Source organism: Helianthus annuus, chromosome 6 (genome assembly GCF_002127325.2).
Source record: "Helianthus annuus cultivar XRQ/B chromosome 6, HanXRQr2.0-SUNRISE, whole genome shotgun sequence".
Lineage (NCBI taxonomy): Eukaryota > Viridiplantae > Streptophyta > Magnoliopsida > Asterales > Asteraceae > Helianthus > Helianthus annuus.
This window is the reverse complement of record NC_035438.2, coordinates 18190805-18215402: the sequence shown is the minus strand read 5'-3', so window position 1 is coordinate 18215402 and position 24598 is coordinate 18190805. Positions and strand designations below refer to the sequence as shown.

The 24598-nt window shown below is 37.0% G+C and overlaps 5 protein-coding genes and 1 long non-coding RNA gene across 6 annotated transcripts; 3 read left to right on the top strand and 3 right to left on the bottom strand.

Annotated features, from left to right (window-relative positions):
• Positions 1–643: 643 nt before the first annotated feature.
• On the top strand, positions 644–2277 carry LOC110864885 (protodermal factor 1). Its single transcript, XM_022114038.2, has 3 exons — positions 644–963; positions 1058–1427; positions 1756–2277. The coding sequence occupies exons 1-3, from the start codon at positions 687–689 to the stop codon at positions 2087–2089; spliced, it is 981 nt and encodes a 326-aa protein (XP_021969730.1). The 5' UTR covers positions 644–686; the 3' UTR covers positions 2090–2277.
• Positions 2278–8113: 5836 nt separating this feature from the next.
• On the bottom strand, positions 8114–8386 carry LOC110944467 (heterogeneous nuclear ribonucleoprotein A1, A2/B1 homolog). The gene has a single exon (XM_022186132.1). It carries the CDS (start codon positions 8384–8386, stop codon positions 8114–8116), a length of 273 nt encoding a protein of 90 aa, XP_022041824.1.
• Positions 8387–8457: 71 nt separating this feature from the next.
• On the bottom strand, positions 8458–8754 carry LOC110944468 (heterogeneous nuclear ribonucleoprotein A1, A2/B1 homolog). The gene has a single exon (XM_022186133.1). It carries the CDS (start codon positions 8752–8754, stop codon positions 8458–8460), a length of 297 nt encoding a protein of 98 aa, XP_022041825.1.
• Positions 8755–13881: 5127 nt separating this feature from the next.
• On the top strand, positions 13882–17168 carry LOC110864887 (14-3-3-like protein D). The gene is made up of 7 exons (XM_022114040.2): positions 13882–14231; positions 15418–15727; positions 15985–16072; positions 16327–16436; positions 16518–16666; positions 16739–16797; positions 16923–17168. The coding sequence occupies exons 1-7, from the start codon at positions 14162–14164 to the stop codon at positions 16923–16925; spliced, it is 789 nt and encodes a 262-aa protein (XP_021969732.1). The 5' UTR covers positions 13882–14161; the 3' UTR covers positions 16926–17168.
• Positions 17169–17948: 780 nt separating this feature from the next.
• LOC118479711 lies at positions 17949–18793 on the top strand. The gene is made up of 2 exons (XR_004860205.1): positions 17949–18290; positions 18494–18793. It is a non-coding gene; the product is annotated as an uncharacterized LOC118479711 (long non-coding RNA).
• Positions 18794–21324: 2531 nt separating this feature from the next.
• On the bottom strand, positions 21325–24198 carry LOC110864886 (ketol-acid reductoisomerase, chloroplastic). The gene is made up of 10 exons (XM_022114039.1): positions 23763–24198; positions 23588–23680; positions 23433–23498; positions 23201–23341; positions 22888–23115; positions 22678–22795; positions 22460–22599; positions 22202–22369; positions 21956–22111; positions 21325–21866 (listed from the first exon to the last, which is right to left on the bottom strand). Exons 1-10 carry the CDS (start codon positions 24048–24050, stop codon positions 21498–21500), a joined length of 1767 nt encoding a protein of 588 aa, XP_021969731.1. The 5' UTR covers positions 24051–24198; the 3' UTR covers positions 21325–21497.
• Between the last annotated feature and the right edge of the window lie 400 nt (positions 24199–24598).

Genomic DNA, 24598 nt, shown 5'->3' with positions numbered 1-24598 from the left:
ACTTGATCCTAAAGAAAGGTAACCTACCTACGTGAATAGCCTAAAATGCTAGAGAAACAAGTCCACGACTTTTGACCCATTAAAACTCTAATAAAACATGTGAACTAAAACAATATTAAAATATGTTAAACCCGTGAACAGATCCGCAACTTTGACCCGCGACCCGTTCACCTGCAGAACCCGCTAACACGTGAGTTTTCCCATATTTATTGGGTTTCCTCCTGAATTGGTGTATATACATTATGGCTAGTGGAGATGGATATGATCGGGTGGTTTTGCTGGTGCCACGATAATACTCTAGTGGTTCGTTAGTGGTCCAAATTTCTCGTTAGAAAAAAAAAAAGGTAAAATAGCTAATAACAGACAATAGCATGCGCCATATAGTGACTTGTATGAGCAAGACTACGACTCGAATATGATTTGATTTCTAACTAGCTAGCTAGTCAAATCAACAAAATCAACCATTTAACTAGAATAGTTAAGTGAATGAAATACATGAGAACTTAAAGGGAAAACATTAGTTGAATTTTCATGGAGAGCAATAAATGGGATCGTAAATGCATACTGCAAAACATCAACTACCCATTCTCACTCATCCATAACTCCAAAATCTTTTATATAAATCAACCCAAACCCTTTCTCACTCATTCACTCACTACCATCTCCATCTTCCTCTTTCAACAATCATGGCTAGATCAACAACAACTCAAACCCCTTGTTTGCTTGTTTGGAGTCTTGTTGCAGCTTTGATCTCCCAAACCTTGCTTTTACCCGTCTCTTCTTCATCCTTTCATGATCAAAAGAACTTCTTCTACTTCCCTCCGGTCATCCCCGGAACTCCCCCAATCGACCCCGGAACTCCTCCAATCGATCCCGGATCTCCTCCGGTTACCCTAACACCACCCGTTGTCCCTTCACCACCCATTGTCCCTTCTCCGCCTATTGTCCCTTCTCCGCCCACAGGTATGTCTCGGATATAATATATTAGTTAGGGTTTATTGTAATTATGCGTGTCAGTGTCAGTCTTGACACTTTTATTTTGCATGATATATTGCAGGTGGCTACACTTATCCACCTCCTACACATGGCTCAGGAAGCCCACCACCGGTTCATCATTCACCACCTCACCATGGTGGTGATCATCACCATGGAGGAAGCCCACCTTCCAACTGTGGAAACCCTACACCACCCAAGCATGTTGATCCTTCTCCTCCTCACCATCACAACCCTTCACCATCTCCTCCTTACCATCACAACCCTTCACCATCTCCTCCAACCGGTGGATATCACTACAACCCACCATCCAGTGGTGGCACACCACCCACTCCCACTGTCCCTTCTTATTCACCACCAGTCGTACTTCCTCCCACCACTCCTAGCTCACCTCCATTTGACCCCAACACACCCCCCATTGGTGGTACATGCGAGTAAGTTGCTATATTTTCACTTCAACTGAGCTAATATAGTAATATCCTAACATGCATATATATGTTTTATGAAAATTTTCTTAGTGTCTACTTTAGACACGATACTGACAATCTAATCCCACACATTTTCAAACGGCGGTTTGAGATCTCACCAAACGGCCGTTTAAAGATTAGGGGTTACGTTATAGCCCTTACTTTTAAACTGCCGTTTGAGGGTTCGTGGAACGGAAGTTTAAAGTTTAGGGCTTATGTCATAGTCCCACACTCCCACTACCTTTAAACGGTGGTCATGAGTTTTTCTTAACACATTTTTGTTGTAAAACTGCAGCTTCTGGAGGAACCACCCAGGGATAATATGGGGTTTGTTTGGGTGGTGGGGAACAACCATGGGCTCAGCATTCGGTACACCAACACTTCCCGGAACCGGATCACAACTCAACTTGCTGCAAGCACTATCAAACACCCGAACCGACGGCTTCGGTGCACTCTACAGGGAAGGAACTGCTTCACTACTAAACTCAATGGTCAACAAGAACTTCCCTTACTCAACCAGCCATGTGAAAGACAGTTTCGTGGCTGCAGTCGGCTCCAACAAGGCTGCCGCGGCTCAGGCTAGGGTGTTCAAGCTTGCTAATGAGGGTCATATGAAGCTTAGAGTCTAATATATTATATAGCATTTGTGTCTTTGCAGTTAATTAATTGAGTGTTAGTATTTACTGGTTTTATGTGTTTGTTATGCATTTTTTTTCTTGTTGACTATGTGTCTCGAGGTTAAATTTCTTATGTCCCCATTATTTGTCGTCCACTTTTATATATTTTACATGAATTCTATGTCAAATGTCTTGGTTAATCTGCTATGTAATGAAACGTAACTCTTTCTTTTGCAGTATAGATAGTTGTTATGAATGAGTGGATGAAAATGTATTTTGATGTGAACATTTTAAATAAATTTACGTTGATTTTAGAAGTAGGTAATAATAATAATTTTTTTTTTTTTTTTTTTTGCAATTGTTAAAAAATGTCTAAAATATATATATCTTTATGTACCAAAAGAAAGCGGACAATATTGTCGATAAAAATCATGCATGGATGTCATAGACATTAAATTTAATTGGAAAAATATCTTAAATGTAAAAAGGTTTAATTTCCTGTAAGCATGAAATTGAATTTGACACTTTCAATTCAGATTAATTACTATTTGTAAATTCAGAGCCAACCGATCGGACTTGATCGGAACAATATAACCGGTTCGGTTAAGTCCACTTAGGTGTTGTTTGGTTTTTTAGAGGTATATGCGGATCATATTGCAGACATCTGTAGAAGAAGAGATAGACCAAACCTCTGCAGTCTGCAAGAAGATGACTGGTTTGTTTTTTTTAACGTATGTAGACTTTTAAAATAAACTGGTGAAGGTGTACGGACAGTGGTGGTGGGTGGTGGATGGTGGTGCTGGTCGGTGGTGGTGGTGGGTGGGGGACGTGGACGGTGCACTATTAGAAAAATGTTGGATTTCCTACGCCAAATTTCGTAGAAAATTTATAGGAAAATGGGATCTTTTCTAGTAATGATGGTGGGTGGTGGACGGTGGTGGTGGGTTGTGGTGTTTCTGTAGACCTTAGAAGATCTTAAAAGTGGTTGGGCCAAGTCTGTTCCAAGAAAAGCTCGTGTAAACGTTTTTTAATGAAACGTCTTCGGAAAAACAAACAGTCTGTAGATAGCAATGCATGCGCGTGATCTGCACGGCGCAGATAGAAGAACCTGCACAGACCTTTTTTAGAAAAACAAACACCACCTTACTATCTCAATTATCACTTATCGCTATACTGGGTGGGATTTCAAGTTTTTTTCTTTTAAAATTTCATTTAGTGATTTCTTTACTACTTCATACTCATTGTTTTTGTTTATTTGTGGTTGCATGTTATATTAATAATACAAATTTATAACAAATGATAAAATAGTGTTTTGTAAATGTGTGGTTTCCTTGAGTCAAGGCTATGGACCTGCTTAGTCGAGTTCAAAGGGGTCATGCGTAGTAATGTTATAACCTCGATATCTATTGATGTAGTTTTTAAAAGACTTAGTTTTGCTATTTAAAAAGGGGTAGCAACGCAACTTATTGCCTCTTTACCTTCTATCTCGATGTAATTTTGAAGTTTTTATTGGTTTTTGGATGGTTAGTTTTACAAAGTAAATCCTTTGTATAATTCAAGTGATGTCAAGGTAGTTGTAAGTAATATTGTAAAATGACACATATATACACACATATTTAGTCATTTAGATAAAAATCTAGAACCGTTTTTGCATATAGAGAAAAATATATATTTAAATCTTAGGGGTTTTTCAAGTTGGTATTACCAGCGAGTTGATTAGCAGTCCAGTTGTAAAACACTGGATTTATGTATAAGAAGTTGATTATTTGATTTGAACCGTAAACTTATGAGAATAATTAAGATCTCAAACCTTATTTATGATACTAACTACATAGTTTTGCATGCAAACTTACTAGTAGATTAACTTCACAATAACTATATGCATATATATTTTCAGCATTATTGAGTTAGGTACTGATATTGATATACATGTCACATCAGTTGTTGCCATGAATATTTTATCAGTGAAAATAATACTGATTAATGGTTTTATGAACATGGATTGAATTATAATATATGTAGAAAGAAAGTAAATGCTATGAAGTTAATGAAAAGTATTATGAGTGAATGAGTTGTCACATTTATAACAATAACTTGAGACTTGTCTATATCGACTGATCATGTGACTCGATATGTATGCGTGTATATATACATATATAATCTATATATTCAGAGCATTATGTTCATGTATGTGGAGGTGGTCGATCATGGGTTTGACCGAGTTGGTTGACTGTGGTCAGTGCATTTAAAAGTGTTATAAATAAAATGTGTCTTTGTTCAGAACCATTACTACTCAAAGGGTAATGTCAACATGCATTTGCAGTGGCCTTGTCCATGCTGCTGCACCGGCTATCTGTCATATAACATTCTTTAAAGATCCATTTTTTGTTTTTCTATTCATATATATATACACAAGCATATTATTTACTTATTGACTTGTTGTTCTTCAGCATTTGATTTTAGTTAGACCTGAGCCAGGTTTGGCCGTTTGGGCTTCAATCTTGTTATGAGATTCTTTGCTTTTTGTCTTGATTTATATTTTGATATTAATTTGGTATGCATCGTTCTTCTATTATGCAACAGCTCTTCTTGTTTTGTTTGAATTCTTGAATTTTGGTATTTAACATTTTGAAATTCGGAAAATCTCCAAAATAGATATTTACTTGCCTAAAATCACCATACAAAACGTCTACACATATAAACATCACATGGAGGAAGAGTCTGTGTAGCCTTTTCTTCTTTTATCTTCTTCAACGATTTTTAACTAGACATAACTTTTTTATATGATAACATTTTTTTTAGGGTCAATCTATTTGGACACCTTATCTGCCTATTTAGACACCCTTTGCCTCGTATAGGCCTCGTATAGGCCTATACGAGGCGTATAGGGTTACATCAAAATCAGTGCCTGACTCATGTCACTTCTGGTTTGACCCCTTCAAGACGCCTCGTATAGGCCTATACTGGGCGTATAGGACCCTTCGTATAGGCCTCATATGTGACCCTTTGCCCCTTATATGCCTCGTATAGGCCTATACTGGGCGTCTTGAAGGGTTTTTTTTTTTTTTTTTTTTTTTTTTAACAAACATTTTATACAATATTAATCGTTTTAGCAAACTTTTATAGACCTATATGGGACCTATACGAGACTTATACTATACACTATACGATACAATACGATACCATACTATACGATACAATACGATACTATCGTATCATATAGTGTAGTATAGGTCCCTTATAGGTCTTGTATAGGCCTATCGACGTATACGGGCGTTGTATCGTATCGTATAGTGTATAGTATAAGTCTAGTATATGGCCCCTATAGGTCTTGTATAAGCCTATAGGCCTAAACGGGACCTAAACCACACCTATAGTCCTATACGAGTGTTGTATCTTATCCAATAGTCTAGTATCGTATTGTATTGTATCGTATCATATCGTATCGTATCGTATAGTGTAGTATAAATCTCGTATAGGCATTGTATGGGCCTATGGATGTGGTATCGTATCCTATAGTATCGTGTTGTATCGCATCGTATCGTATAGTATAGTGTAGTATAAGTCTCGTATAGGTCTTGTATAAGCCTATCGTGTTGTATCGTATCGTATAGTATAGTATAAGTCTCGTATAGGCATCGTATAATTAATATTAGTGTTATTATAATTAATATGAGTGTTATTATAATTAATATGAGTTTTTTATAATTAATATGAGTTTTTTTATAATTAATATTAGTGTTATTATAATTAATATGAGTTTTTTATAGTTAATATTAGTGTTATTGATATTTAAAAAGAGAAAACAAAAAAAAAACCCTTCAAGACGCCCAGTATAGGGCTATACTGGGCGTCTATGTGGACCAAAAGACCATTATACCCCTGAATTAGGCCTATACTGGGGGCAATTCAGGGGTTTAATGGTCTTTTGGACCCTTCGTATAGCCCCAGTATAGCCCTATACTGGGCGTCTATTTTTATTTTTTTTTGTTTTTTCTTTTTAAATATTAAAAAAAGAAAAAAAAAATAATAATAGACGCCCAGTATAGGGCTATACTGGGCGTATACGAGGGGTCCAAAAGACCATTATAGCCCTGAATTAGGCCTATATTGGGGGCAATTCAGGGGTTTAATGGTCTTTTGGACCCTTCGTATAGTCTTGAAGGGTTTTTTTTTTTTTTTTTTTTTTTTTTTTTTTTTTTTTTAACAAACATTTTATACAATATTAATCGTTTTAGCAAACTTTTATACAAAAACAATAAAACTTTTTTTAAAAAAACAACTCAAATTACCCCACCAAAACACCCATTTTTTTACTCAAAAAACATCACCCTCCAAAAACAATCAAATTACCCTACCAAAACATCCATTTTTCAACTAAAAAAAAACCAACTAGGGGTCCTAATATTAATTATTTAAAATAAAAAAACTTGTTTTTGTATAAAAGTTTTGCTAAAACGATTAATATTGTTAAAATGTTTGTTAAAAAAAAAAAAAAAAAACCCTTATATACGCCTAGTATAGGCCTATACTAGGCATATAAGAGAGGCAAAAAAGACCAATTTACCCCCAGTATAGGCCTAAATCAGGGGCTAAATGGTCTTTTTTCCCCTAGACGCCCAGTATAGGCCTATACGAGGCGTATACGAAGCAAATAAGACAAAATATGACATAATCAGAGATTCTCTTGGAAATTGAAAAAGGCTATACGCCTCGTATAGGTCTATACGAGGCGTCTTGAAGGGTGTCCAAATAGGCAATAAGGTGTGTAAATATGTAGACCCTTTTTTTAAATCTATTCTTTTTAACTTGGTGTAATATTTTTAAAAGAAAATATTAGCGTATGAAAAGGTTATGCCCGTTTAAAAATCATATGAGAAAATATAAGAGGAAAAACGCTATCATATACTCTATTTTGTTGATACGTTTGAATTTAAACTCTACAAATTGAATCATGTAGAGTCTATGGAATAAAATGAAGTGGCTAAGTTTAGATGCAGAGTCTAAACTCCATAGACTCTTCATCGCATTTACTTTGTAGAGTCTAAATTCAGTCGCATCAACAAATATAGAGTATGTGTAGACTCTTTAAACACATGGTTATTTCCTATTGGATCTCAGGATGGGTCCATCATAATTTAGGAGTCTATTTTTTAGATTTTAAGGAATTAAACATTAATACAAAACAATGCAGATAAGACGTTCACATGATGAAATGATTGGCTATGTGACGATCGCACCTCTAAATTAAGCTAATTTGAAAGAAACAAAGAACAAAGCAACACGGCCTATTTATGGCTTGACTGTAGATGTCTTGCCAAGATAAAATTTCAAACTTCAAACTTTCAATTTGTTTAACAAAGTAAACAAAAAGTCTTGCTAAAAAAAGTGGCATATCAAGTGAAGAGACACAAGATCAATAAAGAGAAAAGAGATCTGGTAAAAAAAGTGACATAACAAGTGAAGAGATACAAGATCAATAAAGAGAAAATAGATATGGTAAAAGATCACTTTACAAAATCTTGCATATTTTAAAGAAATTTCGGTAAATAAAAAAAGAAACAAAGTGTTAAAAATTAGTGAGGAAATGTAAAACTAAAAAGTTCACCAAATATATATCATATAATCATATTTGAGCAAATTAAAATATATATCATATAATCATATTTGAGCAAATTACATGGGTGATCAATATGATTTGGGTTAAATTATGGATTTGACTCCTAAGATTTCAATTCTAAAGCAGTTATTGACTTATCACTTTTTGAAAAAAAGTTTTTAAAAAAAAATGTTTGGATTAGCTTATGTGATAGGAAAAACCAATAAATCAATAAGGTAGTGTTTGGTATGCAGGAATGGGAGGTGGAATGGAATGAACTATTACGAGGGAATGAAAAAAAGTGTGTTTGGTTGGTCAACGTAATGGAATCACCCATTACATAAGTCATTACATTCCCTCAAATTCATTCCATCCACTCCCCCTGTTTTTTTTTCCATTCCATTCCCTCTCTCAGCCTACATCACAAACACCGCACATCACATCGACCATCTACCACCACCACCTGCTGTCGTCACCACCCGCCACCAACTCCTACCAACCACCACCACTGTCCTCAGCCGCCCGCCGCCACCGCCATCGACTACCACCGTTGCCACTCGCCATCGCAAACCACCGCCACCCCGACCACTACTGCCACCCTCTGCCGACCACCACCACCATCCTCCGTTGCCACCAACCGCTACCGTCACCACCACCACCCATCGGCGTCGCCGCCCCCACCACCCGTCGCCACCACCATCGACCACCATCGCCGCCACCCGCCACCACCGACCACCGCCACCCTCCGCCGGCCACCACCACCCTTTGCGGCCACCTCCTGCTATCGTCGACCACCACCACCCACCGTCGTCGTCGACACCCCCATCGCCGCCACCCGCAACCACCGAACACCGCCACCCTCCGCCGACCACCGCCACCATCCTCCGCGCCCACCACCCGCTACTGTCGACCACCACCACCCATCGTCGCCGCCACCACCATTGCTCCCACTTGCCACCGCAGACCACCGCCAACCCCGACCATCGCCGCTACCATCGCTAACACCCGTCACCCACCGACCACCGCCACCCATCACTGCCACCGCCACTAGCCGCCACTGATCACCGCTACCACCCATCGCCGATTTAATTCATTCATCTTTTCTTACCTACCAAACAACACAAGATAATGATTTATTCCTTTCCTGCGTGGTAACCAAACAAGACTATGGAATGGAATGATCCATTTCATTCCTTTGTCCATTCCATTACCTCTTCCATTCCATTCCCTCATGTATTCCATTACGCCATACCAAACAGACCCTAAGTCAATAAGTTGTTTTTTTTAAAACGCAATACCAAACACCCTTTAAGGAGGTTTAAAAAGTCACAATGTTCTAACTTTTTAAAACTAATTTTTTCTCTCTATACAATAAGTCATTTTAAAAAGTCATTTTGAGTTTGTCAAACACTTTTTTCCTTATTAACTTTTTATAAAAGTCAATAAGTTATAAGAAGGTGTGAAAAAACTTAGCCAAACATCCTCTTACTCTTTATATTTTGAATATTTTAATAAAGTAAGTAAAAGGTTAAAAAAAAGTTATTTTGAGTATTTATAAAGACAACAAGGATGTCTTCACAAGAGATTGGTTATTCACACATCCCCCTTGGTTATTTGCACATCCCTTGAACCCTATAGCAAGCGTATAGGGCAATACGCTTCCTCTGGGTTCAAGCGTATTGAGCAATACACTTCCTATATGTGTACTTGAAGTACAAACTTACTTTTCAGAAGATGGTCAGCTAATGATTAGGAGACCAGAGGAAGCGTATAGGGCAATACTGTTCCTATGGGTCCAAGCGTATTAAGCAATACACTTCCTATATGTGTACCAAACTTTTCAAAAGATAGGTCAGCTAAAAGGAAGTGTATAGGGCCATATGCTCCCTTAATGATTTTTTTTTTCAAAAGACAAGGAATCATATAGGGCCATACGTTCCCTAGAGGAATTTTTTTTGCAAGAACAGCATATTGTTATTAGTATCTTTTTGAACTTTATTTTTTTAAACATTAATTAAGTTGTTTTTTTTGTTATAAAATGATGTTAGTTTTTTTGTTATAAATTTTATAAAAGACGTAGTGAAATTAAGCAATCCAAACAAATTAAACATATCCAAATTAAACAAATATTACAAATACTTAAAATTAAATTCAATTGTTCGTAGAGTACTACATAATATGATAATAAAAATCACCATCATCATCAATACTCGTCAGACTCCTCGTCAGACTCAGTGAGCTCTTCCTCTGTAAAGTTCGGGCCACGCCTAGTAGAGGGTGATGGGCTGTGCCGGGTGTAGGACGTGCCTGGAGCGTATAAAAAATTCAAACAAAATACTCATTACATAACATTAAAATTGTTCGTAGAAAATGAAATAAAACAAAATAACATACCTGCATGGAAAGGTCGGACAGAGGAAAGACCTTGTCTTTCGTCGACCTTGGTATTTCGTCAGGCCCATTGTGTCTTTTGTCGACACTTGGGCTGGGCTGCCTATATAAACCACACTTGGTTTCTGTGTGAAATATGAGAGCATACCCTACTGTGAGTTTACATTCAAACATTGTGTGTATGTGTTTGATGCTTGTTCTCATCTGTTTTAATCAATAGACTGTGTGAATCGTTGGTTACTTCGTGTTCTTGTTATATATTATGTGTTTGGTTTGCCATCGTCACGAGGATTCCGCACTCGTGACTGTGTTTGTTATAAACAAGTGATTTGGTTTCGTGATCGATCCTCCAAAAACGGACCTACATATATGGATATCGTGAACAATCGTCACCGGCCCATGGATCGAAATCTTACGCGCCATCCATCTCATCATCTAACGCCATATCTGCAAATTTAAAATGAAAAGAATTTAAGTTATACAAATAATGTATAAATGTTTTTTTGACACATTTTTATAAAAAGGATTCAGATTAGGGGACCAGGGGAACCATATTGCCCCATACGCTTCCTATACATTGGCTCTAGGGGAACCATATTGCCCCATACGCTTCCTATACTTTGGGTCCTATTATACCAATAGGAATCGTATTGCCCAATACGCTTCCTATTGATTTAATGTGTTCACCAACCCAAGCTCTATGGGAAGTGTATTGCCCTATACGCTTCCTATTAAACTTATGGGAATCGTATTGGGCAATACACTTCATATTGGGTCATTTTTTAGACCTGTATAGTTTTGCGTCAGAGAATATTTTACCAATAGGAACCGTATTGCCCAATACGCTTCCTATTGGTGTCGCATTTAATGCTTCAAACCCTATGGGAAGCGTATTGGCCTATATGGTTTCTATTGAGGGATGTACAAAAATTTTAGGGGATGTGTAGATACCATCACCCTTCACAAACATAGGATGATAGGATGGCTTCAAACGTACTTTATGCTCTTTAATTTAAAAACACAGTAAAGTCCTGCCATTTTGGGAGAATACTAATTCTTGTTTATCCAACTTTTCTAAATTATTTGACTGATGATGTACTTAGAATCGCAATAAGGCATGGGAGAAATATTCAAAAAGCATGTATTAAAATAAAGGGTTGTTGGATTCTATCACCCATAACTATTGGCTATTAGCCGCTGCCACTCCCAACTATTACTTTGACGTTCGCCACTTCCAACTTAACACTTAGCTTGTTCTGTCACCATGTCGTTAACTGATCACTAACTTTTGAGCTTGTTACTATACTTTTCGGGGTGTCCAAAGATCTCTAAAACTTTCCTAAGATCCCTATGACACCCCCAAAAGTATAAAAACAGGATCAAAAGTTAGTGATCAGTTAACGGCGTGGTGACAGAACACACTAAGTGTTAAGTTGGGTGTGACGGGCGTCAAAGTGATAGTTGAGGGTGGCAGCGGCCAATAGCCAATAGTTGGGGGTGATAAAATCCAATAACCCTAAAATAAAATAAGTGGGTAAGTTTGTTAAATGTAATCAAGTTTGTTAACGGTTCAAATTAAGTCATTAAAACTTTTTTGTTTCTCAAAGAGGGTCGGGGCAGAACCCGAATGTACTCGAAATTCCACTAATCACGCGTTCTTAACTCACTTTTACCCTAAACTACCCCAAAACACATTATTAGTTGCACCACTACAGTAAACCATGGACCCCAACTTTTTATACTAGAGTAAATTACAAAAATTGTCTTTTATGTTTACACCATATTGCAAACTATATCTTCTGTCTTCAAAATATGCAAGAAACGTACTCGATGTTTGCAAATCTTTGCATGTTATGTCCTTTAGCCTCAACTCAGTTAGTTTTCATTGTTAAATCTAACCAAATAGACCCCACATAAGTGTGTTTTGGTCATTTTACCCAAAATACTAAAATAAATAATCATAATCTAATCTAAAAATTAATAAAAAAATAATTACGTTTATAAATATATATACACAAACAACACACGTATATAAACCCCAAACTCTCTCTTTCCATCTCTAACTACACTACAACCACCACCATCACCACCTACTCCTACTATCACCACTGACCTGCCACACCCAGTCTTTTCTCCTGTAAAGCACCACTGCCAAACTCCCGGGGACCAAGAACCCCCACGCCCACCCGTCCATTGCTAGTGGCATCCTGAATCGTCGTCATGGTTGCAAAAGTCGCTAGGCGCTCCCTAGTCGGTCGACCGGGGAGTTGAGAGTACTCGACATAGGCGGAGAGTACTCGGGGAGTACTCGGACATGTTAAATTATAAAGAAATTAGTTTTCGGAAATTAAATATAAGTCTAATAGCATAAATTTACTAATGTTTATAACAAAATACGTAAAAATGATATTCATTATTTAATATGATACTCATATAAATTATGTTTTATTATTTTTTAAGTCAAACTCGGCCCAAATTGACCTACTAGATCTGATTTTGGCCGAGGTTGGCCGCGTTTGATCGATTCCGAGTAATTAGGCGAAGTCAGAGAAATTCGCCTCGCCAGCCTACCTTGTAACGACTACTTGGGGAGTACTCGGCCTTGGAAACCTTGTTTTACAACTATGATTGTCGTCGTCGAATTATGCGGCGGAACCCTAGCTCGCACCCTCCATTGTTGGTGACCCTCTATCTCCACCTTCTGGTTCATATCGCCACCCTCCATCTGGATCTGGAAGAAGAATGGCTTGGATCTGCAGAACAATGGCTTGGATGTAGTATCTCCAACGACGGCTTAGATGTGGTGTTTTCGAGCATCGAGCATCAGTACCCAATTAAAGGGCCGAGTTCATTTTTAGGGTTTCGTTGAAGGTAACCTTTGTTGTACAGCCAAGTTTGTTTTTAGGGTGTGGTTGTGGTTGTGATTGGTGCTCGCCAGATCTTAGGATAAAAAGGTGTGGGTAGGGGTGGTGTTTGGTGGTGATGGGTAGAGGATAAGTGGTGATTGGTGGTGTTGGGTTGAGGATAAGAGAGAGGGGGTAAAAGATCAAACATATATGGGTTGGGGTGGAAAAAGTCATTTTTGCCCTCACGTGGGGGCCACATGACCTAATTTAACAATGAAAAAAAACAAGGTTTGGGCTAAAGGACACATGACCTAATTTAACAATAAAAATAAACATGTAAGGATTTGCAAACATCAAGTATGTTTCTAGCATATTTTAAAGACAAATGACATAGTTTGCAACATGATGTAAACATAAAGGACGTTTTTTTACTATCATCTCACTCCCTAAACACTACTCTCTCTATCTCTTCCTTCCCACACAAGTTTTCAATTGGTAACAACCACCCTAACCCACTACCTAACTTGGGGTACTCGAAACCCAAATCGTTGAGTGTTGTCATCCCCTAAAATTCTTGAAGTTTTATATTAATGCTTTGTAATTATGAGGTTATCATGTTATCAATGTGATGTATTAGGTTTCATTGTTTTTTTAATTTTTAATATGATATCAAAAATATAAATATTGATATGGATTTTTCAACTAAAAAAGTTTAAAAAGTCCATTTTTTATTAACCAGTTTTAAGTTTGAAAATATATATCTTTTAAATATACATTCTTTTATTCTAAAATTTGATTAATAAATAATGGTAGGCCCCACACTATTTATTAATTAAATTTTTGTTTATATATATATAAAGGGTAGTTACGACATTTCACACAAACTAACTGAACAAACAATCATCCAATTTAGAGACTACCCGAGTGACAAGTGAGCAAATAAACAAAAAAAATTATTTTAAAAAGTTGAGAACTAAAGATGAAAAAATAGCAAAACACGACAATTCACTCATCACAATACGTACTTTTTAATAAAATTATCAATATAATATAATATTTTTATACTACTAAAAATGTAAAAAGAAAATCCCTCCAAACCTTCAAAAGTAGAAAATTCATAAATATGGCCGTCACGACGTCTCTCTCCTGTGCGCTGACGAATTGTTGTCTGTCTCTCTTTCACACTCTCAATTCACAAATACCTAACAAAACCACTTCATCTTCCTCACATCTCACAGATCCATCCCCATGGCTTCTTCCGATCGTCAGATCTTCGTCTACACTGCTAAACTCGCCGAGCAAGCCGAACGTTACGACGGTTAGTCAGTCAGTCAACCTTTTTCCTTCGATTTATCCGCTCATCGCACTATCAACAACAGTTTTCTCACATAACATTTGCGTTTTATATACTTTTATTCATTTCCAGTTGATACAATAAAACTTATTAAGTAATTTGATCACAGAAGCTTGATCTAGTCATTTCTAGTTACTACTCGTTGCATAATTTAGTTAATTAGCTTTAGAAATGTGTTAATACTTGTTGATCGTCTTATTCCGGATCGTAATTGAGTTATCCAGATTAACTGTATATAATTCGATTATCCGATTTCAAATTTGTGTTTTATAATGTACTGATTTGATTAATTTGATTTTTTTTAATATTGATAGGTTGCTTATATTAAGTAATAGATGACAAAAGCTTGATTGTTGCATGATTTAGTTAATTAGCATAAGAAAGTTGTTAATACTGGTTGATTGTCTTACTTCGGCTAAGTGAATAATCCGGATTATGTGTATATAGTTCGATTATTCTGTTAGTGATTTGTGTTTAATGTGTTTTGTGATACCTGTTGATCAAATACCTAGGTAGATGGAAAGTTTAGAGCACTAATTGTTATCTATGCAGTTAATATCGGCGATATATCGGTCCCTTAGTAAAAATATCGGTATCGATATTATCGGCGATATTGACCAATATAACCGATATTTGACCGATATATCACTGATATATCACTGAATTATTGGTGTTAAATTGCTATATATAAATTCTGCATTATATTAAAATTACCGATATCTCACCGAGATAACCTATATTTCAAATATCGGTCCTCAATCGATATCCGATAACTTACCGCATTAACTGCATCGATTGTTAGAACTGGCTCCGCACGTAAACAAACGATAGAATCAAAAACTCGCTTCTTATCGGTTAATTGGTACGATTAAGTTTACAAATAAATCCTCTATTTATGAGTCTCACAACTTAATCACCAAGAAAAACTATTTGATTCAAATTACGATAAAAACTATCTAAAAAATCCATAGGTTTGTAATTCGGTCACTTTTTACCTGAACTTTGTAAGTCGGTCACTTTTTACCCAAACTTACACAAGATTAGTCCAGCACTCTCCTTTTTAATATAACAATTTGATTAATGTGATATATTAAAGTTGACAAGTGGCTTTCGAGATTGTGATCTAACTAATTATGCTTGATATTGACAGAGATGGTGGAAGCAATGAAGAAGGTTGCAAAGATAGGTGAGGATTTGACTGTGGAGGAGAGGAATTTGTTATCCGTTGGGTATAAAAATGTGGTCGGTGCTCGAAGAGCTTCGTGGAGGATTTTGTCATCCATAGAGCAGAAAGAGGAATCGAGAGGGAATGATCAAAATGCGAAGCGGATCAAGGAGTATCGACAGAAGGTTGAATCAGAGCTCGATACTATTTGCAGTGATATTATGAGTGTGATTGATGATCATCTCATTCCGTCCTGTGGTAGTTCTGGTGAAGCGAATGTGTTCTATTACAAGATGTGAGTTTAACAGTTACATAATTAATTTCTAACTTGGTAAAGAGACCGGTTATTGATTATATGTTTAGATTAGACATGCGATGAAATATATAATGCGATGCTTGACGGATCAACAAAGGCTAATATTGAAATGAAAAGGCAGAAAAGGATTTTAGTAGTTTTAGAAAGAAAAAAAACATGCTTGATAACTGCTGCATATCCTTGCATATTAATGATTTTGTAATATGGTTATTCTGATATCGATTTTATTTCTGCAGGAAAGGGGATTATTATAGATATATGGCAGAATTTAAGTCTGGTAATGACAAGAAAGAGGTTGCAGATCTTTCAATGAAAGCGTATGAGGTATAGGCATTTAAAGCGAGATATTTTTATTTTACTCATTTGACCGGTTAGAGCTAAAACATAACCGACATCAACCCATTCAAAAGTAAATGTTGGTCCTTTATTATTTGAGGTTATGTCAAGTCTTTACGGGTTAGACAATATTCAACTGTTTGGTCAAAGATGTGAATAAAGCTATGTATCCACCATTTTTGGGCACTCAAGATACACTCTCTTACTCTACTTATATCTACATTATTTTGTAATGCTTTCAGGCAGCTACAAGTACAGCAGAAGCTGAATTGCCTCCGACACACCCTATTCGACTAGGACTGGCTTTAAATTTCTCAGTGTTCTATTATGAAATTCTAAATTCAGCCGAAAGGTTTGCTCAACTTAAATTGATTCGTACCAACATTGTTTTTGAATATTAGTTAACATGCACTTAACTGCTTATTGTGCTTAGGGCCTGTCACCTAGCCAAACAGGCGTTTGATGAAGCGATATCCGAGCTTGATACTTTGAATGAAGAGTCATACAAAGACAGTACATTAATTATGCAACTTCTAAGGGATAATCTCACCTTGTGGACCTCTGATATTCCCGAGGAAGGAGGTAAGCATTCGGTTATGTGATTTGCGTAACCATTAGTTATGCAACTTTGACTCGAGTTTTTCCGTTTTACAGATGATTCACACAAGCAAGATGGAGCTACTAAAACTGGTGGCGAGATCGAGAATGCAGAGGTAGGTGGTTCATATTTTGATACAAGTGTTTGTCTTTAAGTCAAAGATGTATAGGTTTGATTTTAAAAAGTCAAATTGGTCATTAATTAGTTGGTGTGAGTTTAATCAATGGTTCTTAATTTCAGTGAAGTGGAGTGATGCATATAGAGAAGCTGCAGAGAAATGGTTGGTGAGTCCTTGTTATTGTGATGGAAATGTGTGTGATTTTGGTGGTTTTTATCTTTTCAATGGCTGCCCACTTTCAACTTAAATATTTTTGTCAATTTTTATGGTCAATGTCTTTGTTTTTCTGTTAATTTATTATTATATGTTTATTGAGATCATTATAAAGAGTGGTTGAAATGCTTTATTTGAAGATTTTATAATTTGAATCTGGTGGGAGTTTTAGAGGAAGCACCAAGATATCGTTGTTACCACGACGTGTTTGAGTTTCAAACGTAACTTCAAGTCACACATAAACGTACAAGACGACTTGTACACTTGAACACATAGTAAGGATCGTATAGGTTGTTTTATTTCATCGGAATAGGCTTAACTTAAGGAAGCACCATACGTATTAACGCATAAGAACCCAAACGGTTTAACTTTAAAGTTTATATTTCCAAATACATATTCTCTTAAACCTTAGCTCTGTTAAAGGCAACATAACTAACTATACATAATAAAAAGCCTATACGTACAACTTAATGGAACTTCAAACCCGAACAAAATCGTCTGTAAGCGTCTCTGTGTTAAATATTGACAAAATACAAATAATCAAGGATTTGTACAAAAATAAATAAATAAATAAATAAATCTATCAAAAATAACAAGACACTTGATGTTTATCTAACCAGGCTCTATGTACAATAAATAAAAACAAAAAATAGGCTTTATTAGTGGTCTTTTATTACTGCATACAAACATATTTTTTCCTTAAAGTGAATTGCAAGGGTTGTCCTTTATCTTTATACCTATTTGCAGGCGCTGTCCTTTATGTTTAAAATTGACGAGTTTTGTCCTTTATGTTTTCAAATCATACACGTTTTGTCCTTTAGCCCTAACCCAGTTAGTTTTTTCTATCAAATCTGGTCATGTGCAATGCACATAAGGGTAAAATTGTCTTTTCACCCTATTCTTTAAAAATACATAAAAAAATTATTATCCTTTCTCTCACTAAGCCTTCCTCATCTCTCTAACCAGATCTAACTTCCCGAACCACCATCATTTACCCCCAAATCCACACTCTTCCTTAAAGAGACAAGAACAGAGATAGACATACCCACCACCACCCTCTTCCTCCGCTTTTCTCTCACTCTTGAACCTTGTTTCTCTCTTTAAAAACATCTGTCACAATTCCACCTTTTTCCTCTCAAATCTTTGCCATGTTCCCATGAATCTAAACCCTCAAGAAATCAAAAAAAAAAAAAAAAACTAGATTAAACTTATAAATCTTATCAAGAATCCACTCAGATCTATCTTGGGATCTCTCTTTCATTATTGTTCTCAGTAAGGTATATAGTATATACACATTCTGTTTATATTCTTTCTTGAATATATATGTGTAAGTTTATTATTCTTTAAAGATTCATGCATTCTTGTGATTCTAGGGTTTTCTTCTTTATTATTATTTTAAAAAGATTTTTTTTTTCTAGTGGGTTGATTTAGTTAGCTGAAATTTAGTATTTTTCTGATGTTTTGTGTGTTTTTAATTTAGGGTTTTGATTTACTTTTTGATTACGGGCTAGAAGCACTCAGATCGAACCCGGAGTGGAACCAAGTGTTTGCTTTTTCTCGAGATAGGATCCAGTCGACGATGCTCGAGGTTGCTGTGAAGGATAAAGATCTTATGAAAGATGATTTCATGGGTTGGGTGTCGTTTGATCTGGTTAGAGAGATGAGGAAGGTTTAGTGAGAGATGAGGAAGGTTTAGTGAGAGAAAGGATAATATTTGTTTCTTTTTTATGTATTTTTAAAGAATAGGGTGAAAAGACAATGTGCATTGCACATGACCAGATTTGACAGAAAAAACTAACTGGGTTAGGGCTAAAGGACAAAACGTGTATGATTTGAAAACATAAAGGACAAAACTCGTCAATTTTAAACATAAAGGACAACGCCTGCAAATAGGTATAAAGATAAAGGACAATCCTTGCAATTCACTCTTTTCCTTATTATACACCATCTTTTTCTATATAATAAACAATGACACTAACTCAATAAATATGGTCCACGGATCACTTGCCGACAATGAATTGGACATATTGCATAGGCCAAACAAGAAACAAGTGACCAACTATGTTGTTATTTGCCAATCATATTAACAATTGCAACACTAAAAAAGGATATCAATGGATTTGTGGGGTCCACATAAGACACCACACCCCACTAATTTTTGTCTTACTATTGTTGATGATAAGACAAAGACAACTTGGACACGTTTGATTGACACAAAAAGAACTCTTATTTCTTCCTTCTTGTCAACAATAATCATTACTTAGCCAAAGAGCACACATCATGTGTTTCTGAGCCGGGAGGTTCTATTCGCACACCGGGGAATCTATCCTGACACTTTGACATTCTAATACTGATCGTATAGACCTATACAATCTGTATTGGATAAAGTTAATACATGGCAGACTGACAGGGTCAACGTATGTCTGGCGGCTGATTTATACGGATCGTATAGGGCTATACGATCCGTATTGAGGTCCTGATTTTTTAAGTTTGAATTTTGGTGTGTTGGGTTTGGTTTTGGTGTTTTGGGTTTGGTTATTGGTGTTTATTGTTGGTTATTTTTGTTTTAATGAATTTTAAAATTTTTATTTTTTTTTATCGTTACGTATCGTATTATAGCGTATAGTGGTGTATCGTATCACATTTTTAACTTTTTAATATTTTATCGTGACGTATTGTAGCGCATCGTGTCGTATCGTAGTTGTAATTTTGTATTATTTTTTATGTTGACGTATTCACGATGTGTGATATTATAACATTATACATTATACGTAACCAAACAAACCAATCTAAAACAGTCAAAATATACACATGACATCGTCCAAAATAAATGAGCACTGTGAAGAAGATGATTGTGGTGGCAACGGTGGGTAGTTCTCTGATGGGATAGCAGTGTGAAGAAGATGAGGATGATAATTTTATTGGTATTTTTTGTTTTTTAGTTAAGGGGTAATTTAATCATTTCACACGCACTTAACTGAGAAATTTAACATAGGTTAGCGTTATGGACCACCCGAGTTTAAAAATTGCAACTACTGGGACCAAATGTGTAATTAGTGAATCCTTGAGACCAAGTCTGCAATTTTCACAAACCACAGGGACCAACCAGGCATTTAACTCTTTAAAGAATGAATTAATTTGGGAAAGAAAAATGTATGTGTGTACAGTGTGTTCATTTGGGTCACCTCAAATTAGTCAGCTGGTAGATTTGGTTCTACTTAAATTAGTTAACGGGTCAAAATGGACAACTGTTATAAAACTAGTTAGCATAAAAAGAGTCCCATTGTCCAAATGGAATAGCGTAACCATATTTTTCGTATTTAGAACCATTTTATAAAAACCAAACTGGGTCGTGACTGGACAAAACAAAGAAACAAGAGCAGAAAGAGGAAAACATAACAAAACTCCCAAAACAAGAACAGTTGAGAATTTAATGTTCTCTGTCACCTTGTCCACCGGTTCGTCAACCACCGCTATTGCCGCCCCCATCTTCCACCGCCACTGTTGCCACCATAACAAATATACAACAGGTGAACCTATTTGGTAATTTAATATAAGACGGCTCATTTCAACCCGGCTCCCTTTTGGCTAGACCAAATTTGACCTGAATTACTTTGCTCAGAACATGTGTCGACCCGAATCCATTCTGACCCGAACCTGGTTTGATCCGTCAATAGGTTGAAAGCGCAAATCTGATAACCGAGAACTGGACTAGGAGTCAATGGTTCGGTCCCAGGTTTAACAGATTCGGCGAGTCAGGTTCCTCACGGGACAGGGCTGGATCGATTAATCAAGTTTACCTTTCCATGTTTAATTCAAGTTTTTAGGTTTAATATCACTCGGGTATGATGAGATTGCTAATGCGATATTTAGTTGCTAACCATCTTGGTGCAACTCGTGTGCTGCCAGAGATCGTTGGGAGCAAAGGGAATAAAAGGTTAGCGGAACTAGAACCATGACCCATTTTCGAACAGCATAACTTTCAAACCATGTCGAGCCATACTAAACCAACAGGTCAATTGGCTTGGTTTGATTGAACTTGGTTTGATTGAACTTCCACCTTTGATACGATACATTTCAGGGGTTTTGAAGAAATTTATAATGCTGAGAGATTCATGTCAACCCAGGATCTTGCATATAAGTTGCAACTTTTCTGGGTTTTGAATTTTAACCAGGTTTTGTCGGGTTATATGGGCTGCCATCGGGTTTTGGACCAGAACCGGCCCAAAAACAATTAACCTAGTTTATCAGGACCAAGAACCGGACCGTTTAAACTAGCCAAGTTCTACCTGGTCAACATGGGAATACCACTTCATACATAATGACCGCAAGGCCTAATAACTTTCATTATTCAAAATCACCAAAAATCCGATCACAACATCCATAACAAACATTTTGCATAACACTCTAGCAAAGCAGACATAGTGTCTGCACTGATCTTAAACTATCATAGAACCAAACCTGCATATGAACCACCACCATCTCTAGTTGCTAGATTGACGCAACTCAGGTCGGACAAAATCAGCATCAGCAGGCACCGAGATGTCAACCGTGGGTCTCAGCTCTGCACAAACCTTGACAGCTTCATGCACCGGGTCTTCAAAGAAGTTGCTAATGAGGTCCTGGTTTAGCGGGGTCCCGTTGTCTACAGCAACTAAAGCTTGTTGGGTAACAATGTAATCGAAACGTGGTGCCCATTTCCTTGATCCCAACCGTGCGGTTGTTGAGCAGTTGTCAACCATAAACGACACTCCTCGAGCATGCATGAACGGGTTCAAGGAATCCACTGACTCGATCAAACTTTCGTTGATGATCTCGGAATAAGAATGTCCTTTCTTCCTCAACACCTCAATCTGTCAGTTTAAACCAATTGTTTTATATAAGAGAAAAGATTTGTACGATCACTAAGATTGTATGTATTAGACACTCAAGTTAGCCTCACCTGAGCCATCATTAGTGCAACATAGACACCAGCGGTGAAAGGATATAACGGGCCTAAATCGCCTGCGGGTCGGGTAGCACGAACCCGTTCACCTACCTTCCACATCCGGGTCTGATCAATCTTTCCCATAGGGAAAGCTGGCAAACCCTCCTTTTCCTGAAAAAGAGAAATCAAAACGTTTATTTCATCATCATTTCTTTGTTATGGGAAAACAAAAAAAATCAATATTATATAAAACAAACTTACATAAAATCGACGCCCAGCCAAAACAACACTTCGTATCTCACTGCCGCTTTGTACATCCTCATAGCACTCATACAGAATGTCCATACAAGGATAATAAGACGCACTGTATGCGGTCAAGAACTCTTTTTTGCCTTCTTCTGTTAAAGAATCGTATACAGCCTTCATGCCCTGTTTAGATAGACGTTTTAAGAAACAAAAATGTAAGCCGCATAAATGTGCAAATAATCTAGCTTAAAGTTCGATTATTTTATCATAAACCTGAGTCGATATTGTCTTCGATATTATGCCAGTTATGCACTCTACGGTATTTTTGTACGCCAATTCTTCGCTCATCCCGCCTTCTGTATACCTTCTAAACAAAGACTCCACAATACCATGCACCGCACCAAGTAAAATACCTAATATTCACATAAAGAAAATATATTTATCATATTGAATATGTCAACTGTCAAGACCTTGGTTTTCAAAACGCTCACCTCGCTCCCCAAAGATATCACTCCTGTATTCCTGCTCAAGTGTGGTGGCAAATGTAAAGGGTGAACCAAGAGCAACCGACCATCCAAGAGCAACATCAGTGGCTCTTCCATCAACATCCTGCACACATATACATTTGACTACTCATAAATCATTTCTTTTTTTTTTAAATATGTTACAACATATGTACAAAATGAGGGAAGAAAACCAACCTGATGAACGGCAAAACTTGCATTGATTCCAGCTCCGTTTATTTCTTTTCCCTGAACATACAGCCTCCTGACAGATGGACCCATTCCTTTGGGACACACAGCAACCACACTAATGTTTTTCGGGAAATCAAGACCAGCTGATTGCAGGTGACCGAGAAGGAACCCGTGGGACAGTCCGAGTATGCTGTTTGGCTTCATGTGTGAAAAGATTTTCTCATAGTTATCCGCCTGTAATAACAACAAAATCACATTAGCACAACGACCGTATACTTAACATACTATACAACAGTCAAAACGGGCCGAATCGACTAACCTGAGCTGAATCAGAAATCAATAACAGAACCAGGTCACTGCCAGAGATGGTCTCATAAATATCTCCAAGGGTTCCACTTTCTTCAGTAAATCCAGCAGCACGAGCCTCGTTAAACGAACTCGAACCCTTTCGTAAGCCAATCTATTCCAAAACACAATACACAATAACAGTCAACACACAACACCTGCAATCTACCACTACAAAAAAATAAAAAATAAAAATCCAAACTTACCTTCACTACAATATCAGACTTTGCCTCTACAAGTGAATCCCTAAGATTTTGAGCTTGAGCAGGACCCTACATAAAAGAAAGGAACTTATTACTGTTATTTGTTCAAGCCCTAAATTAACAAGCTTAATATAAATATATAAATATAAATAACAAACCTGAGAGCCCCAACCAATAACACCAATCTGCTTGATACCTTTAAATGCATCAGGCAACAAATGGAACAAATCTCTTCCTCCTCTCACAATATACTACACAATCAATGAAACATATATTAGATACATACATACATATATATATATACACACAAAAAGAGAAATAAAAACTAATAACCTCATCATGACCAGCAAGGTTAATCTTCTCCTTCTTAAACACGGAGGTTTCAAAATCAAGAAGCGTAGGTTTGGTTATTGCTGGAGCTGAAACCATACGAGCTCCGAGAGCAGATCCAGATCCGCCATTGGAGCGAGCTCTGAGGGTTTTGGATGCAGTTTTGGAGGATAAAAGTCCGACGTTAAACCCTAGGGTTTTGGGAGCGGCCTTGAGAGATGCGGTGGTGGTTGAAGAGGAGGTGGTGGGGGCTAAGGTGGAGAAGGTTGTTGTGGTTGTTGCCGCCGCCATTATGGTTGTAGAAATGTGGTGTAAGAAGGGAAACGGCGGAGCAGAGGTAGGTGGAGATATGCGTGTGTAGCCCTACTTATATACGACAGGGTGTAGTGATGTATTGTTCGCACGGTTTGAATTTCAGGAGTGGTAACCGTTCGATGTGGATATGAAATGATCCTTGTTTACCCGGTTTTGTATTTATTCGTCCACATGCGTAACCGCTAAAGGGTGCGAGAGTAATGGGTGGAACATAATTCGCCATGTAGGAATATGAATGGAAGGTTATACCAGCCTCCTCGTTGATTGATAGTGGTTGGCGTGGATTAAACCACGATTAACACGGCCTTCCGTTTGATGACTTTGAGACAAAAATATATTAAAATAATAAAAGAGATAATGGTTTGGATCATAATCACACCCTTAGGATAGTGGTTTAGGATGGTGGGTGACACGACACCTATGTTGAGGGTCATGAGGGTTATTACCACACTCTTCAGCCAGAAAAATAATTTTAAAAGAAAAATCATGTGAATTACGCAGCTAGTTCTTGTGATTTACCAAAG